Raw genomic sequence first — 19470 nt, 5'->3', positions numbered from 1 at the left:
TTTCTTTCCAAAAAAATTAATAAGACAGTGTCTTATTATCGGGGAAACACGGTATAATGTGTATACAGAAGGGAGAACTGGAAGAAGATTTTTTTTTTTTTTTTTGCTTTTTTGGAGGGCAATTGGGGTTAAGTGACTTGTCCAAAGTCACATGGCTAGTAAGTGTGTCAGGTGTTTGAGGCCAAATTTGAATTCAGGTTCTCCTGACTCCAGGGCCAGTGCTCTATTCACTTCACTACCTAGCTGGTCCTGGAAGAAGATTTTAAAAGGGAGGAAAAGGCCAGATTGTAAAGGGTTGGGGTTTTCTTTTTAATTATTTATTTATTAGGGGGGGGCGTTAAATGACTTGCCCAGGGTCACAGGCTATATTTGAACTCAGGACCTCCAGATTCCAGGTGCTCTATCCACTCAGCCACCTGGCTGCCCCTGTAAAAGGTTTTTAAAGCCAAATAGAGGATTTTACATTTCTTCATAGAGGTAAGAGGGAACCATTGAAGTTTCCTTGGAAGGGTAAGGTGGGGGTGGGGGAGTAACATAGTCAGACCTGTGCTTTAGGAAGATCACTTTGACAGCTGGGTGGAGAATGAACTGAAGTAGAGAAAGAGAGGTAACTGATGATACAAGACTGGGATTCTGGAAAGAGATTAGGACTGGACATACAGATTTGGAAGTCATCTACATGGAAATTATACCCATGAGTGCCGATGAGATCACTAAGGCAGATGGTGAGTTCCAGATCCTCTCCTTCCCTCCTTTCCCTCCTTCCTCCTTGAGATGGCAAGCAGTTTGATAAAGGTTATACATGTGCAGTCATACAAAAAATAGTTCCATATTAAACATGTTGTAAAAGAAAACAGACACACACCTCCTCTCCCCTACTGCCCTCAAAAACCACATGAAAAAATAAAGGAAATAAAAAAATAATATGCTTAAATCTTTATTCAGACCCCATCAGTTCTTTTTCTGGAGATGGATAGCATTTTTCATCATAAGTCCTTTGAAATTGTCTTGGATTTTTGTGTTGCTGAGAATAGCTAAATCGTTCACAGTTGATCATTATACAGTGTTGCTGTTGCTGTGCACAGTGTTCTCTTGGTTCTGCTCACTTCACTTTGCATCAGTTCATGTGAGTCTTAACAGGTTTTTCTGAAAGCATCTTGCTCATAATTTCTTACAGCAAAATACTATTCCATCACAATCATATAAAACAACTTGTTCAGCCATTCCCCAGTAGATGGGCATCCCCTCAATTTCCAGTACCTTGCCACCAGAAAAAAGAGCTGCTTTAAATATTTTTGTTCATATGCACCCTCCTCTTCCCCCACCCCCTCTTTTTTTTTTTTAATCTCTTTGGGATACAGATCTAGTAGTAGTATTGTTGGGTCAAAGCGTATGCATAATTTTTTAGCCCTTTTTTTTTGAAATTGTTCTCCAAAATGCTTGGATCAGCCCACAATTCCAGCAACAGTGCATTAGTGTACAATTTTCCCACATCCCCTCCAATATTTGTCATTTTCCTTTTCTGTTTTTGTTAGCCAATCCAGTAGGTATGATGTGGTACCTCAGAGTTGTTTTAATTTGTATTTAATTAATAGTGACTTAGAGCATTTTCTTGTTATGATTATAGATAGCTTTGATTTCTTCATCTGAAAACTGCCTGTTCATATCCTTTTTGCTAGTTATTAATCAAGGAGTGACTTGTATTCTTATAAATTTGATTCAGTTCTCTATATGTTTGAAAAATCAGGTCTTTGTCAGAGAAACTTCCTGTAATTACATTCCACCTCAAGTTTTTTACTTTCCTTCTTATCTTGTCTGCTGCATTGGTTTTGTTTGTGCAAACCTTTTTTATTTAGTTTAATCAAAATTATCCATTTTTCATCCCATAATGTTCTCTGTCTCTTGTTTGGTCATATATTCTTCTGTTAATCATAATCTGACAGGTAAATTGTTTCTTGCTCTCCTACTTTGTTTATGGTATAACCCTTTATGTCTAAATCATGTACCTATTTTGACCTTTTCTTGGTATACAATGTGAGATGTTGGTCTATATCTAGTTTGTGCCAAACTGTTTGCCAGTTTTCCCAGCAGTTTTTGTCACATAGTGAGTTGTCCCAAAAGCTGAGAAAAAAAAAGAATTTATCAAGCACTAGTTTATTATGGTCATTACCTGCTATGTATTGTGTACCTACTCTTTTCCACTGGTCCACCACTCTTATACCTTAACCAATACCGGATTGTTTCAGTGATTATTGCTTTGTAATAAAGTTTGAGGTCTGGAACTGCTAAACCATCCTCTTTCACATTTTTTTCCCATTAATTCCCTTTGATATTCTTGACCTTTTGTTCTTCCAGATGAATTTTATTATTTTTTCTAGCTCTATAAAAATAAATTTTTGGTAGTTTGATGGGTATGACACTGAATATTTAAATTACTTTAGGTAGAATTGTCATTTTTATTATATTGATTTGGTCTGACAGTGAGCAATTAATAATTTTCCATTTGTTCAGATCTGACTTTATTTATGTAAACAATGCTTTGCAATTTTGGTTTTGTCTTGGCAGATAGATTCCAAGTATTTTATATTGTTTATAGTTATTTTAAATCGATGTTCTCTTGTCCAGCTTAATTTTTTAGCCTTACCCCCTAGTATTGATCTTCTTAGTATATTATACTTTGCATTCAAACTGGGCTACTCTGTCCCTCCTGTTCTTGACCTGTCCATTCCTTGTTTTTCCTCTTTACCTCCCAGTTAACCATACTTCTAACAGAGATGTCATCTTTGACTTCTCACTCTCATTGCCCATAGTCTATTGCCAACATCTCTTATGTAAGATTCCTTCTCTCAGGGGCGGCTAGATGGCGCAGTTAGTAAAACCTCCAGTCCCGGAGTCAGGAGGACTTGAGTTCAGTTCTGGCCTTAGACACTTAACACACACACACACACACACACACACACACACACAAACTAGCCATGTAACCTTGGGCAAGTTACTTAACCCCAGTTGCCCTCCAAAAAGCAAAAAAACCCCAAAAAACACAAAAAAAGATTCCTTCTCTCCTCTGACATTACCACCACTGGTGTAGGTCTTCAATCGCCTTACACACCCAGATTATTACAGTATTTCTGGTTTTTCTCTGTGCCTCAGGTTTCTCCCAGCTGTAGTCCATCCTTCACTCAAGCTGTCGATATTTTTCCTAAAGTATATGTCTGACCATGTTCCCTATTCAGAAAACTCCAGTAACTTCCTATTACCTCCAAGATCAAGTATAAAATCCTCTGTTTGGCATTCAAAACCCTTCTTAACTAAGCCCCTTCCAGCCTTTCCAGTTTTCTTATATTTTATTTTTCCTTTGTTTCTATCTCATCCCACAATGTTTTCTTTGCTCCATTGACCCTGACCATACTGTTCTTTGAACAAGGCACTTCATTTACCAGCTCCATGTGGTTTTTATATTTGCTTTTTGGAGGGGAGAAGGCAGGGAAGTTGAGGTTAAGTGACTTGCCCAAGGCCACACAACTAGTAAGTGTTAAGTGTCTGAGGTTGGATTTGAACTCAGGTCCTCCTGACTCCAGGGCTGGTGTTCTATTCACTGCACCACCTAGCCGCCCCAGCTCCATGCGTTTTAATTGGCTGCTCCCAATACCTGGAATTCTCTCACTTCTTATCTCCATGTCCTGGCTTTTCTAGCTTTCTTCAAGTTCCATCTAAAAATCTTCTTTCTACGGGAATCCCTTCCCAATCCCCTTTAATGCCAGGGCCTTCCTGCTGTTGATTATTTCCAGTTTATTCTGTCTTTATGTTGTTTGTATATATTTTTTTGCATGTTACCTGCCTCATTAGACTGTGAGATCCTTGAGAGCCCAGACTGGTTTTCCTCTTTCTTGGTATACCTTGTGCTTAGCACAGTGCCTGGCATAGAAGAAGAGCTTACTTTGTTGATTGACACATGAACTGTTTCTCATACCTTGTGCTTATCCTATCCCCATTCATCTGCTGTCTCAGCAATGATGGAAAGGAGCAGCATTTTCTCAACTCCACTTTTCTAAGTTTAGTCATGGTAATTAGACATCATTAAACACCATTTTCATGACATCCTTCTCCTGGCATACCTCTTAAAAATCTCTAGAGGCTCCCTATTTAACTGCTGCATCGGAAATGACGATCAAATGAGAAGGTATGGAAAATAGTTTATTAGTTATGTAGGGCTAGGCACATGGATGATGCTAAATAAATACTTTAGAGTCACAGAATTTCAGAAATGGGTATTTAAAGATTATTTAGCTCCATCTGTCATTTCACAGACTAAGACATGAAATTCATGTAGGTTAAGTGACTTGATGCAAATAACAAACCTTTCAAGATTCTCACTTGCAAGGTGGGAATTGCTGGAATTTTTTTTGTCTTTGATCATTTCACTGTTATAGATTCTGAGAGCCTCTTAGAAAGGAAACATACTTTCCAGAAATTATTTCTTTGACTTAAATCTTTCAAAATAGAATGTACTTTTAATCTGTCTTTATTCGGTTGTACTTTGGGAAGTACCTGTGTGAGCTTGTGTTTGAAGTCACGGGTACTGAATGCACTGAAATAGGCCTGTAGCTTATAATGTATTTTACTTTGTCATGTAAACTTGGTCAAATAGGTACCATATGTGATGTTTAGAATTTTTAAAATTATTTTAAAGTACAGTTAGAAACCATACTTGTTGGCACATCCATGAATATTTTGAAGAAAGAAAACACTTCTTTACATTTAAGGATTTTAAAATAGATTTTAGGTGAAAATATTTGTTCTAGTAGAACTTTGATTTTCTCATTTCTCCTGAAATAAATGACTGAATGGGCATCTTTTGAATGGCATTTTCTTTCTTTGTTCAATTTCTAATATAGACCGTGGACATTCATAAAGAAAAAGTGGCCCGGAGAGAGATAGGCATTTTGACAACTAATAAGAATACATCCAGAACTCACAAAATAATAGCACCTGCGAATATGGAACGTCCTGTAAGGTATATTCGAAAACCTATAGACTATACAGTACTGGATGATGTGGGCCATGGTGTTAAGGTAAGCATTCTAGACATTACTTGTATTAGTTTGCATGTTATTTAGAATTTTTAAGATGATAGAGATTACAGTGGTGGTTTTACTAGAGAATTATTAACAATTAGTTCACGAGGAGCATGAAATATAGAATATTTTTGAGAGCAATTCACTAATTTGATTGACTAGCTATATTAATTTATACTGGGTTAAGTTGCTTTTATGGTTCTAATATTTATGAATTTAATCTTGCCTTGAATACTTGTCAAATACACATTTTAAAAATAAATGACAGCTCATTTTTATGACAAAGAGGTCTATGTAACTTTTAATTTGTTGTGCCAGTTTTTCACCCTTCTTTAGTATTTTTTTTTTTGCATTGCTGAGGAAACATGGTGATATGATAGATGTGTCATGTAAATTATTTGTCTACATTGCTTTCTTTTTAGCTAAAAAAATTTAGGGGAGAGATTATTGGAATGAATCCCATTTCCATCCATACACACATTTCTTTGGGGGGGAAAACAAAATCAAAATTAGGTGCCCAGAGGATTAAGTTTCTGAATCATTAAATCATTCATCATTTTATGATATTTTGAAGGAGAATGATTTTTGCTGATCTTTGCTCAGAATAGAATAGTCCTATGTAATTTTAGAGCCTTTTCCTACAGCACCATTTTGTGTGTGTGTGTGTGTGTGTGTGTGTGTGTGTGTGTGTGTTCATTTCCAGGTGATTAGGTCAGACCAGATTAGATTTTTTCAGGAGTTACATATTTTCTCCTAGAACTGGGTGCATAACTACTTGGCCTTTGGTAGAATTCGAAGACTAAATCTGGTAGATTTCCTGTTTTATTTCCTTTATCACATATAGTTTGTCAAGATTTCCAGTAGGTATTCCCAAAGCTGGCAGTGAGTACCCTGTCCCTCATTCTGCACAATATTTTCCCTGCCCTAACTTAGGGACTACCGTCAACCTTGACCACCACTACCATAATACCAATCATCTCAGTGTTTTAGAAGAGTAAAAAGTCACTCCTCACAGAAAGTTGGGGATCCCTACCCTTTTCAATACTTTTATTTGCAGCACCTTCTATCCCTTCTCAATCATGAATAGCTGATCTGTGGCCCCACCTACTCCTTCCACATCAGTGCTTATATATCTATATAATGGCATGAATGCATAGAGCTGGTAGTTTGTAATTCCCAGCTTTTAGTAATTGTTTCTCTTGATAATGCAGTCTGACATCTTTGTATTTAATAGTAGTATGATCAGGACTTTAGATGAATAAATCTTACATTCCATTTATATCATTTCAGTAAATTATTTGTTTCTTGTTGTCTTTGACCAAAAGTTTTTTGTTTTTATAAACTGGAGATCTTAATGGAAATTATCTGCTCACTATGTTAAAAAAAAATCATTATAGAAATGAGTGCTTTTTGCAAATCTAAAATGGGATGATTTGTTGAATATTTTTGGTATGTATATTTTATTGACTTACTCAAAACTGTATTCATGCTGTAGGTATTATATTGCACTTGACTCTTCTACTATGTAGTCATATTTGCATTTGAAAACTTTCATGTAAAGATATATAACTTGTAGTGGCTCTAGAGTAAATCAGCTGTCTTTTGGCATTATGTTCAGTTTGAGGTTAATATATTTCAGAACTGTACCATATATTAAAGAACCCAGTTCTTGATTAATGAAGTAGGTTTAATGAAAAACCATTTTTTTTTTTTTTTGCTTTTTGGAGGGCAGTAGGGGTTAAGTGACTTGCCCAAGCTCACACGGCTAGTGTGTGTGTGTGTGTGTGTGTGTGTGTGTGTTAAGTGTCTGAGATCAGATTTGAACTCAGGTCCTCCTGACTCCAGGGCCAGTGCTCTGTTCACTGCGCCACCTAGCCACCCCTAAAAACCATTTTTGAAACTCTGTTTTCAAAGCATTATGTTAATTGTAGGGAGAGATACAAAGTTTAGGGATGATGTAGTCATAAGATCATAGATCAAGAGCCAAAAAGAACCTCAAGGCTAATCTTAGCCTTTCATTGTACAGTTGAGTAAAGTGAGACCCAGGTAGGTTAAGAGTTTTGCCACAGATCATGCAAGTAGGATCAGAGGTGAATCCTGAAACCATGTCCCCCTACTCTAGAGCCAAAAGCCTTTTCCCTTGTATCATGCATGATGCCGTACTTTTACCCTTCTGTAAAGTTATTGTTTCTAAAGAGGGAATAGAATATACAGCTGGAACAGAAAGCAATCCGTAAATAATTAAGAGAGACTCAAATAAAATGAAGTGGGTAGGGGTGGGGGGCAGACATTTCTAACTGAGCTGGAAACTGCATTTATGCTAGGCTAATTTAGACTGCAAGGGAACTCAGCAGGTTAAGGGAAGGCTGTTTGAGAAAGAGTGGGCAGATATTGTGTGGGAGGTGAAGCGTGGGCAATGGATGGAGGGGAGCAGTTCTTGCCAGTGTGTTTACTTTCTGATTCTTTCAGCTTGTCATGCAAGCTGCACTTTATTTTTTTTGTTGTTTCTGCTCTTCTATTGTTTTGTCCAGTTCCTATTTTCCTCAAAGTTAATTTTAAGCTGTCCTCGGTATTGAGAGCTCACTATTGATAAATGTGAAGACCAGGAAGTATATGCTAAGTAGATGTTGATATATCTTCTCCTTCCCCTCTTCAAAAAACCAAAGCCACAACATTTCTCATTTAATAGTGTTTATGTTTAAATTAGGGAGTAACTAACAATAAATACTGAAATTCTTTTTATGTTCATTTTTATCCATAAGAAAAAAGATTCAGCATTTAAATATTCTTTTTTATATAGCCTTGAACTCTTTCCCTAGGCAGAAAAGATATACGTAAGAAACAAATGCCTCTATTTGGAATTTAAAGCCTTTGACAACCTGACCCCAACCTGTCATTCTAGTCGCTCATATTACTATACTCTCTGGTCTGGCAAAACTCATCATCATAAGTAACCCTCATACATAGAACTCTGTTTCCCGTCCTTGCTTTGACTTTGCCTAGCATGCATTTCTTCTCCCCCTCCTGCCAGTACTCTGCTTCTGTAAGAAGAATCTTCTGATTCTCCTCAGCTGCTAGTGCCCTCCCTACTGCCTTGCATTTTTATGTTCCTGTATGTGTGAAAACACATATGACATACACATATGTATGTATAATTAGAGAGAAACAAAATTTGTCTTTACTGATGGATAAGCTCTTCAAAGACCTTGACTCTTTAGTATGTACTTAATATGCACTGAATAAATGCTTATTGATTAGTTGAACAAATACATAATTTCTTTTTAAATTTGAGGAAGCTAGTAGCTATTCTGATTAAACATTTTCCCTCCTGACATCTTATTTCCAGGCCCCTCCTCCTAAGGGAATATAAAGCACTCTTAACATTTTTTCCCATGGAAAATACTCAAAGAAATGAATTTAAAGTGAAGATCACTTGTGAGCTATTGGATCTTGTAGGGTCCTAGCTGTCTGAAAATCACATTAAAAAATCAGTATTCTTTACTGCAAGTAAACTATAGAAGCTAATTTAAAAATTTGTTATACCCTCCTATTAAATTATATCATTATTATTTTGAGCTCTTATGAGCTCCAGCCTATCTTGGAAAATTAAATGAATCATAAATTTTCATTAAGATATTTATTTTGCTTCAACAGTTACCTTAAATAGGGTATTTCTGTAACAAATTTCTAGTTCGAATTTACCAGGGAGTAAATTTGATCAGGCTGTGTGATCCAGGGCAAGATACTTTACTGTCTCAGTGCAACTCTTGTAAGACTCTCTGAATTACTTAACATTTTTAGCTCTGTCTCGGTAAAGGGAATTTCTTCTCTTGAGAGTTTCCCACACCAATGAAATCACAGGTTCTGACTAAAAAATATCAGTCACTAAGCAAACATTTATTAAGCACCTGTTGTGCTAGGTTTTGGGGATTAAAAAAATCTTTACTCTGAAGTGGAGAGTAAGGACATAAATAAACATATGAATAGAATAAACACAAAGTAGTTAAATACCAGGTTTCCAATGGCAGAGGCAAACATTGGGTCATTGCAACATACATGTACTTTTTTAAGGTAACTGATGTATGTTAACCCCATTGCTATATTTTATGAATAATTATTATATAATGTTATGTTATTATAATATATTTCTATATAATTATAAATTTTTATAAATTTATCCAATGTAAGAAATTGATCATTTTAAAATACATGGTTATATAGGGGTATTCATTGAATCAATAATTTTGATTTCTACTGTCTGGAGAATGGCGCATCTTTTTTTCATCCCCTAAAAAATTAGTGACATACTAATGGGAATGAACTTGGGGAAAGGAATTTAATTTGATACTTGGATTTACTTTCCTCCCCTTCATTATATAAATGTTTATTATTGTCAGTGATTATATATTGTAAGTCTATTAAAAATCAAAAGAACCCATGTGTTTTTTGGGAGAGCATTTTATCTAGATCCAAACATGGTTTAATATCTTGGGTTACAGTATTCAACTTTCTTTATTCATCATTCTCTTGACAAACAATGATATTTGAGTCACCTTTAAGGTATCCTTAAGATTAATAAAATTCATGAATACCAAATATAGGTTCCATAATGCATTCGCTTCATTAGTACAGAAATAATACTTGGTGCATCTCAATGAAGCAAGTCTTTCTCCTACCCCTTCCCTTTCTTGTCTGGTGGAATATAAATGACTGATTGAGGATTTCCCCTAGGTGTAATTTGTAGTAGTTTCAGTCTGTAGCACTCAGAGAGAACTTTGTGGAGACTGTCATAGAGGGTAAAATCACTCACGTCTAGAGTAAGGGGTGTTAGTGTGAAAATTTGGAACTGAAAAAGGATCTTGAAGCCATTTCTTCCTCTGCTCTCTTTCCCTTTGGCCAACCTTATGGTAGCCTTTTAACTCTAATTATTGTTGACTTCTGAAGGCAACATTCATTCATTAAGTAAGCATTTTTTTAAGGGTTTACTTATGTATTTGGCATTGTGGGGGATAGGATCGTAGTGTTTACTAAATATAATCTGATCTTCATGGAGCCTATATATGAAGCAACTAGAGAATAATTCAAGATCACAGCCCCCCCCCCCCCCCCCCCCCCCACCACCCCCCAATATAAATGCATTCAGTATAAATGACTGTAATGAACTTGGAGAGAATTCTACTTTCCAATGAATGGCATCTGCCATTCAGATATAAAAATGTGTAAAAATGAAAGTGTGGCAGTTTCTCACTTTTCTAGATCTGTCAGAGGTTGTATTAATGGACAGAGGGCCCTTGGAGTCACCATGTCTGTAGGCATTTGGTAAGCACATACTATATGTCAGGCACTGTACTAAACACTAGAGATACAAATAAAATAAAAAGAAAGACCCTGCTCTGAAGTTTACAGACTAAAAGGGGAGACAGCATACAAATGGCTATTTCAGATGATATATAGACAAGACAAATAGGAAACAATCAACAAAGGGAAAGCATAAAATTAATCAGGATTGGGAAGGCCTTCTTGTAGATGGTAGAATTTCACTTGGGACTTGAATGAAGCCAGGATATGGAGATAAAGAGGGAGAGCATTCCAGGCATTAGAGAAGACCAGTTAAAATACATGGAGTTAGCACATACTTTGTCAAAAGAATGGCAGCAAGTCCAGGGTCAGTGGATTAAAGACTGTATTGTGGAATGAGAGCGGAGGGGAAAAGTACAAATAGTAAGAAGACTAGAAAGATGGTTGAGGGGAATGAGTTTATGAAGGGCTTTGAACACTAAACAGGATTTTGATACTGGAATTTGCTGAGTAGGCTGTGATGTGGTCAGACCTACACTTTAAGAAAATAACTTTGGTGGCTGAATGGAGGACCGACGAGTGGAGAGAGACTTTATGATAAGGCAGGCAGACCCTCCAGCAGGTTATTACAGTAGTTTATGAATCAAAAGATGAGGCTTGTACCAGGCTGGTGCTAGTATCAGAGGAGACAAGGGAATGTGTTCATGAGGTGTTGAAAAGGTGAAATGGACAGTCTTTGGCAACAGATTGGATTTGGCAGATGAGAAATAGGAAGAAATTGAGTATGATACCTAGGTTGTGAGCCTGGGGAACTGGGAAAAATGCTGTCATCCTTGATGGTATTAGGGAGCTTTAGAAAGCTAAAGGTTTTGAGGATAAAGATAAAGAATTCAGTTTTGGACATTCTGAGTTTAAAATGCCTGAAACAGTGGTGTCAAATGCAAATGGAAATTGATCCCTGCAGGTGCATATTGATATAGAAAAACCACAAATTAACATCTTTTGTGTTTTTATTTTGTTAAACATTTCCCAATTACATTTTAATCTGATTTGTGCTTGGGGTTTTTGCAGACCAGGTTGGAAGTTTGACACCTCTGTTCTGCTGGACATCCAGTTTGAGATGTTTAGTAGACAGTTGGAGGTTTGAGACTGGAGCTCAACAGAGAAGTTAGGACTGGATAAATATACTCGAGAACCAGAAGCAGGTGAATAGACATGATAATTGAATCTGTGTCTGCTGATGAAGTCACCAAGTAAAGTATAGTATAGAGGGTTGGAGGAGAACCAGGGGAGAGCAGAGTCCCAAAAAACTTTAGAGAAGAGAGTATCAAGGAGAAGAGGATGATCAGCAGTGTTAAAGGCTGCTAGGAAGTCAGGGAGGAGCAGGTTTGGGGAAAGGCAGTTAGTTGACTTTGGCCACTGAGAGATCATTGGTCACTTTGAAGAACAATTTCAGTTGAGGCCAGTTTGCTGAGAGTGAGAGGAGAAGTAGAAGCATTTTTTGTATCTATGGGCAAGTCTCTTATTAATCTCTCAATGCCCAAGGTAGTATCTCTTTGAACAGTTACAGATAAATTGCCAAACTGCATCATAAAGGGTATTTCCAGATTGTGAATTCCTCCACATGAATAAATAGATTTGGACCCTTATAATTATTATAGTGTCAGCCTAGTACTGTTTATCCTTAAGTATCCTAATTTAAACTAAAAATTTTTATTTTTAAGGAGAAATACAGCATCTTTTCAGTACGATTTGATCTCTTTTCTTATATCAAAAATCCATTGCATTTACTAGAAAATTAGTGTACTCCCTGTTTTTGTAATGTATTCCAATATTCTTGCTTTTAAGGTTATTTGGAGTATGACAGTTCTATATTTAGCTAGACATGGTTTTTTAGAGAGAATTCTTAGCTTTTAAGTAATAAAATTGCATGGAAAAAGTTAAGGTTTCTAATTCTGATATCCAAAGACTCTTCTCTGTATATAGTTTAAATGGCATTTGTCAGGGTTTCCTATGTTGTAAATAACTCAATGCCTATTCTTTAATCTTGAACTTTCACCAAAGATGGTCTATTGTAATGAAGAGAACAAGAATTCCGGCAGCTAACAAATACTAATTATAATTCCCTACTAATTTGACTAGAACAGATTTGATACCTAGAGAGGAGGGGATCTTATAAACCTTATGTGATTCAAATATTTGGATGCAGTATCATATGTATGAGTTTTTAGGTGTTAATTACACAGTTGACATTATTTTTCGTATGGAAACAATATCATTCTGCAAATGGAACTAAATTTGGAGTTGTGGGTACTTAGAAACTTGGCCTTCCAACATTAACTAAATGTCTAAGCTCTGTCAAGGATATGATGTATTGTCATATTTGGTATTTAGTTGTAAGTTATGATGAATGCATTTATGTCATAAATATTTTGATCTGTAACTCAGTGGAATGAGGTTTATATAATATCTGTTTAGGCTAAGGTTTCTATGAGACTCTTAGATTGAACTGCTCACCTAATTAGTCTGTTCTATCACCAGTTTTTAAAAGCTTGTTTACTGAATTGTGTTTGAGTGAATTGAGTTAGTCAGTGGTTGTTTTGGCCTCTGATCTGTCCATATTATTTAAAAAAAATAAATTTGTCAGGTGCCCACTATGATTTCCTTCTCCTTATAGGTGCTTTACAACTTAGTTATAGGATATTTGGAATGTAATTACATAGTAAAAATTAACTGTAACTTTGAACCTGTCCTATTAGATGTGATCTATCTGGAATTAATTTTTACCTTTTTCCCCCCTTTTTTTGCCAACGTAAAGTGGCTAAAAGCCAAGGTAAGAGCAGTTATTTCTCATTTGATCCAGTGTCCCCTCTGTTGATAAAGGCTGCAAAGCCACTAAAATTGAAAATGCTCTTGTACATCTCTTTGCTTTTTCATAGGTTATGTAGAATATACATGCTCAATTTAAGTTCAAATCAGCAACAATTAGCCTGGATGTGTTAATATATCAAAGATATATTAACATCTGCCTTTATATAGATACCTACATTTCTCTAACATTTAATGCTTTGCTCATATTTGATAGATGGATGCCTTGCTCTTATTGACTTACATTTTAGGAGGCTTCCCCGGCATTGCATGCAGCATTTCTTATTTTCATTCAGAGAAATGAATAACAAAATATTTGAGTAAAAATGGAAATATGACATCATCTTATATTTCTAAGTTTTTGAGGACCTAGTACTTGAATGAAAAATACTGATATGAAAGCTAATTTAGTGACTTAAAAATGCTTCAACTGTTCATCTTTATTGAACTTTAAATATATATAAATGGAATTAAAAATAACAGTGGAAACAAAAACCCAAAGTTTAATTTTTGATGTTATAATTTTCCCTTGGTTTTCAGCGTACTTACTTATGTGCCTTTCAAAATTGTCTGGGAAGCCTCACTTCATGTCCTTATATTAAAAAATAATACTTGAGTGTCAAAACACCAAGAGAACAGTTTGATATGAAAATAAAAGCCTTTCCTTCAATATTTTAGCATGGAAATAACCAGCCTGCAAGAACTGGCACACTGTCGAGAACAAATCCACCTACACAGAAACCGCCGAGCCCTCCTATGTCAGGCCGGGGAACATTGGGGTAAGAATTCAGCTGCTTATTTTTACTTATGAAAGGAATTTAGAGTACTGAATGAATGGATGTTAGTGTAAGGTAAGCCCTACAATAAGTAAATATATGAGAATCTTTTACTTGAACCTTGATGTCTTTGGGATCCACATGGAACCACTTTGTCATCTAAAGTTTAGAGCAACAGATAGAGCTTTGGGCCTGGAGACACTTAGTAGTTTTGTGATCTTGGGCAAATCATTTAACCTCCAATTGCCTCAGTTTCTTCAACTGTAAAATGGGGATAGTAATAGTGCCTATCTCCCAGCAATAATGTGACAATCAAATGAGACATATTTGTAAAGCTTATTGTACAGTGCCTGATGCATGGTAGTGCTACATAAATTCTATCATCATTGTCATCATTATTATTCTTATATACCTTTGGTACTTCATTAAGGTCCCTTTGATGGGACCTTGAATGGCACAGTGTTAGAGTAAGCCCTTTGTGCACGGGAGTTAAGGTTATCTGTATTTCAGTTTTACTTTGGTTTGCTTTCATAAATGTATGTGATATTTCTATGCTAAATCTTTTGGACAAGTGTTAATTGTTTATAATAGATTTGTGTTTTATGTTTCTTAGTTTTTACAATTAAGTTAAAACATCCTAGGACTTTCTCTTGGAATGCTTGTAGAGCTTCAGGATATGTTGGTATTTCGTTTTTTTTCTACTTCTCAACTTTCTTGACTATAAGCGTGATGCTGGTATGTTTAAGTTCTTTGATTCCCAAGTTAATCAGAACTGAGTTGTCTCAGCTTACTTCTCTTTGTTTAGCTTTTTTTTCAAGACCAATGTTAAAAATAATTGTTTCTCATCGCAGATAATCTGTCTACCTCCTGCATTTCATTTTAATTAAGCTTCTCTTGTACAGCTACTGTCTACATAGCACCTTTTCTCCCTGGAGGGAAGAGATAGTCATTAATAAAACACAGTGCCTGCCTTCATGGAGCTTATGATCTAAAAAGGGGAAACTGGTATATATACAAAAAGAATACTACATAATACAAAGTAGAACATGATAACTACACAGGAATGGTACAGAGTGTTAGGTAAGGCCTAATGAAAATGGGCTCACCCTTTCTCCACCCTGAGAGGGTGGACTAGGCAAGACTATGGAGTTCCCATGAATGTAAGTGCCACAAGAGAGTTAGGACTATCAAAACCCAAACTCAGTTTTGTTTACTTAGGATTTTTCAATTTTGTTTTATTGAATTTTCTTCTTGGACAGTGGATGAAAAGATATCACATCAGACTACCTAATAACTCCTTATAAAATAAACTATTTCTCACGGCTCTTCTACTGATTTTCTGACCTTGTACAAGGCCGTTTAACCTCGGTACTTTGGCTTCTCATCTGTAAAATGGAAATTTGACCTGTCCTGCCACAGTCCTGCTTATCCTCCTGCTTTCACAGCGTTGTTCTCAAAAAGGAGGTGCTATATGTGGAGACAGTTTGCTCTCTTAGGAGAAAAGGCACTTCATTACTCACCTAATTTTACATTTTAAAAAATGTTTTACTTTTTTAATATTTAATTTTGAATTAAACTCTTGAGATTATTGACCATATTTTATCAGCAAAGCATCAAATGGGATTCGAAATACTGAATAACTTAATTGGACTCTAATCTGTATGTAACTTCTTTAATTCATAATTTTTACAACATTGGCTGTTATGAAATGTTATTATGGATGGATAACATTTGTCATTAAGCCTCTGCTGACTCTTTAAAATAATTAAAAATCTTCATCTTCTTCTTAAGCCGTGTAACCCATTAGGGGAACTTCAGATTCATTTCCACATATGTTTGAGTAACTTCTGTGTAATTAGGGTCATTGTCAAGGGCAGTGATTTCAAAGGAATATATTGCAGAAGAAATGAAGCAGAAGTGTGTGTGCAGGGGTGGCCAGGTGGCGCAGTGAGTAAGAGTGCCGGCTGGCCCTGGCGTCGGGAGACCCAGGATCAGTTAGATAGAGGGGTGTGTGTGTGTGTGTGTGTTGGAGATATACAGATATGTATGACTGTTGTATTGCCTGGATCCTGTCTTCTCTGAATTACTTCCAAGTCTCAGCTAAAATCCCACCTTCTGCAAAACTTTTTCTAATCCCCCTTAATAGTGGTGTCTTCTCTTTGAGATTATCTCTCATTTAGCTTCTATTTCTTCATCTTGTTTGTCCCTTGTGTGCGTATTTTCTCAGCCACTAAGTCGACTGTGAACTGCTTGAGGGCATGAACTGTTTTTACTTAAAGCTGTAAAGCACAGTGCCTAACACATTGGAAGCACATAATAATTGCTGCTTGATTTGACTCCAAATCGCCCAATCTCTCCCCAGATGTATTTTGGTGTGGCCAGCAGAGTTTTGCATCATGTTTGGAAGGCAGTAGTCTGTTCTCTTTTGCTTGCTAAGAGAGTTAGCAAGCAACCTGCTTGATTCCTAGAGTTTGAGATCTTTGCTTTAAGAATTGAGTTGTTTTTAGTAAATCAACAGTATTATTGTATTCAGTTAAAATCTGTTTTATTAATCACTTTAGTAACTTTTCACTGTGTTAATGTGAATCAATAAAATCACATTCTCATTTGAAGTAAAACTTTCTTCATTAAATCTCTTTTTTCATTCGTATTATACAATGTTTTGTTTTCTGTTTTGCTTCTTTAGGCGGAATACTCCTTATAAAACCCTGGAACCTGTTAAACCCCCTACGGTTCCCAATGATTATATGACAAGTCCAGCCAGGCTTGGAAGTCAGCATAGTCCAGGAAGGACGGCTTCTTTAAATCAGAGACCAAGAACACACAGGTACATGAGCTTGTCAAAGTGAAAACTGAGTATAATTGAAAAAAGAACACCTAAAATAAACTGAGTAAATATGAAGTATTCCCACAAGACTGGTGCACAGTGGATGAGCAAAATACTGCATATTTGAACGATTTGCCAAAATTGGTACTTAGGCTTTTTAACTTTTCTAGACCTATCAATGATATTATTCAACCCTGATGTTAACTTTTTTTAGAAAACAAAATGCAGTTTTAAAAAGTTTGAATTGAGGGGTGGCTAGGTGGTACAGTGAATAGAGCACCAGCCCTGGAGTCAGGAGGACCTGAGTTCAAATCCGGCCTCAAGACACTTAACACAAAGACTAGCCTTGTGACCTTGGGCAAGTCACTTAACTTCAATTGTCCTCCAAAAAAAAGCAAAAAAAAAAAGTTTGAATTGAAGTAGAAGAATGAAGTACTACTTTAGGTATTTTTAGATGGCAGGAAATGCCAAAATGTCAGAAAACTTCAGTGTTGTTAGAAAAGGGAATTAATGCAGACAAAAGATTCCCTTTGACCTTTGCTGGCAACCAAAAATACCTGTTTAGTTTTAGTGATTAAGAAGCAGTGGAATTTACTATGTTCTTTTTTGAGGGTTTTAGTTATATATAATGAGTTAGTATCTTATATCCTAATATGATTCCTTACCTTTGTCTAACTTAGGGAGTGGTTGGTTGGATTTGTTCTTATTTCATTATTGTGTTGCTTGTTTATAGAGATATCAGGTATGTTAAGATTTAGTGTGAGTCATAGTTGTCTATCCCCTTTTTTTTTTCCAGTCATTTGAGTGTCATATGAGGAAGGGGAAGCCCTCCTCTACAGAAGGAGTAATAATAATGCTCATTTATGTAGCCTGGCTTTTTTTTTTTTTCTATTTTGCTAGAACATTATGTTACATTGGATGGGAAAATAGAACTTCTTGCACGGCAAACTCTTGATTTCTCTTTTGAATTTTTAAGAGAGGATATTTAGCAAATTCTCTGATAATTTTTATTACTTAATATAAAACCTAAGGTAGTGTGACTTATTTGGGGAGAGAGCTGAAATGATTTAAAATAAAAAGCTTGGCTCTTTAACTTATAGTTGATGAGATGGTCTCTGATCACTTCACCTATAATGGGCTTCAGTTTGCCGATCCTTAAGGAAGGACTTTGGCCAGATATTCTGCAAGGTTCCTTTATGTTCTGGAGCCTGTAAGCCTGTGATCTAGGTGGGAAAGTACACATTCCCAAGTCTTCCCAAATACCTTTGTGACTGTGAAAGTTCTTCAACTTCTCCAGGCCTAATTTCCTCATTTTTAAAATGAGGAAGGTTGGACCTGCTGACTCTCAGGGCAGGCCTTTACAGCTCTAAGTCTATAATACTACTGGCAAAATACCACTTCAGAAATGAGACAAAACGGTCTTAGTATACCATACTTGTTTTGTTTATGAAATCCTTTTTCATAGGTGTTGACAGCCTGACATAACTACATGGAGATATTTTAGTTAGATCTTCTTTAAGGCTTTTACTCAAATCCAGTGAGGGATTCATTTTAGTTGTATTCCTCATGCAAATATTTCCATTTTCTTGGCCTGCAAACTGCTAATTGAACATGGATTGTTATCTCTGGGCTTCATTCTTAGAGTGTTTCTTCTTGCAGATAGTTGCCCTGCCATTTGTAGAAATAACTTGTCTCTTTTTAAGATGAATTGACTGCAGAATATGCATCTGTATTCTGTGCAGAGAGGTAATCAATAATATATGTTGGTCAGAGGCCCAAGAGAAAGAAACCCACTCCTGGCTCTAATCCAACTCCCTTATTCTGCAGATGCGAAGACTGGTGCAGAGAGTTTAGGTGATTTGTCCAAGGTCACATTGTTAAGAATCAGAGTCAGGATTCAAACTCAGGTCTTTAGAATGAACTTTCAACCTTAGTGTAAAATATGAAACATTTAAAAAGTAATTGAATATTCCTTTTTAACCTGTTTTTGAAATTTGCTTTTAATTAAGCACTTCCCATACTGAATTAACAGGCATCTCAACAGTATAACTGCTACTTCCGTTGATAGACATTTTCCTTATGCTCTCGAAGTCTGTATTATTATAATTATTACTGCCTATCATCATATACATTAGGTATGAGAGACTCTTCCTAGAACATACTGTTATCATAATAAAAAGTAGAAGGAAGATCATTTGTGGTAATTGATCTGTTTGGCCATTGAGTTGATTCAAATCTAGCAGACTGGGTTTTAAGATTTTGTGTTATCTTAATGTTTTGAAGAGATAACTTGATTTATCCTTTTGTGCTGCTGTGTTATGTTTAGTTTCCTCAACATTTTCAGTTTTATAATTGTCACCTCTGTTTTTTTGGCATGTATTGAAATGAATGTATTAAATTCGTATACCAAGTGGTAATTCATTAATTATTAATTTTAATAATAATAATTAAATATTAATTAAAATTCATTAATACATTTTATCTCCTGAATATAGTGTATTGATTCGTCCACTTTTAAAACGTAACAAAAATAGGGAAACTGGAATAACTTTTTTTCAGAATCATAAAATTTCAGAGGAAGAAAGATTCCTATAATCTAATGCATACCTTAAAGAATCTTTTGGGG

At 35.8% G+C, this 19470-nt stretch overlaps 1 protein-coding gene across 12 annotated transcripts in view; it reads left to right on the top strand.

Moving 5' to 3' along the window:
• ABI1 (abl interactor 1) overlaps nt 1-19470 on the top strand; it is a 102419-nt gene that overhangs the window by 64561 nt on the left and 18388 nt on the right. For 5 of the 12 annotated variants that reach the window (XM_069086351.1, XM_069086355.1, XM_069086359.1 and 2 more), the window contains exons 3-6: nt 4896-5072; nt 13192-13206; nt 13920-14020; nt 16704-16844. In XM_069086351.1, the coding sequence (XP_068942452.1) occupies nt 4896-5072; nt 13192-13206; nt 13920-14020; nt 16704-16844 (434 nt within the window). The remainder of the gene's footprint in view (nt 1-4895; nt 5073-13191; nt 13207-13919; nt 14021-16703; nt 16845-19470) is intronic. The other 7 variants (XM_069086352.1, XM_069086360.1, XM_069086356.1 and 4 more) reach the window with 3 other exon arrangements.

This window comes from Petaurus breviceps, unplaced genomic scaffold (assembly GCF_028583685.1).
Source record: "Petaurus breviceps papuanus isolate PSGF00001 unplaced genomic scaffold, PetGlider_PUasm1.0 178, whole genome shotgun sequence".
In the NCBI taxonomy this organism is placed as follows: Eukaryota; Metazoa; Chordata; class Mammalia; order Diprotodontia; family Petauridae; genus Petaurus; species Petaurus breviceps.
This window is presented reverse-complemented; position numbering and strand designations above follow the sequence as displayed.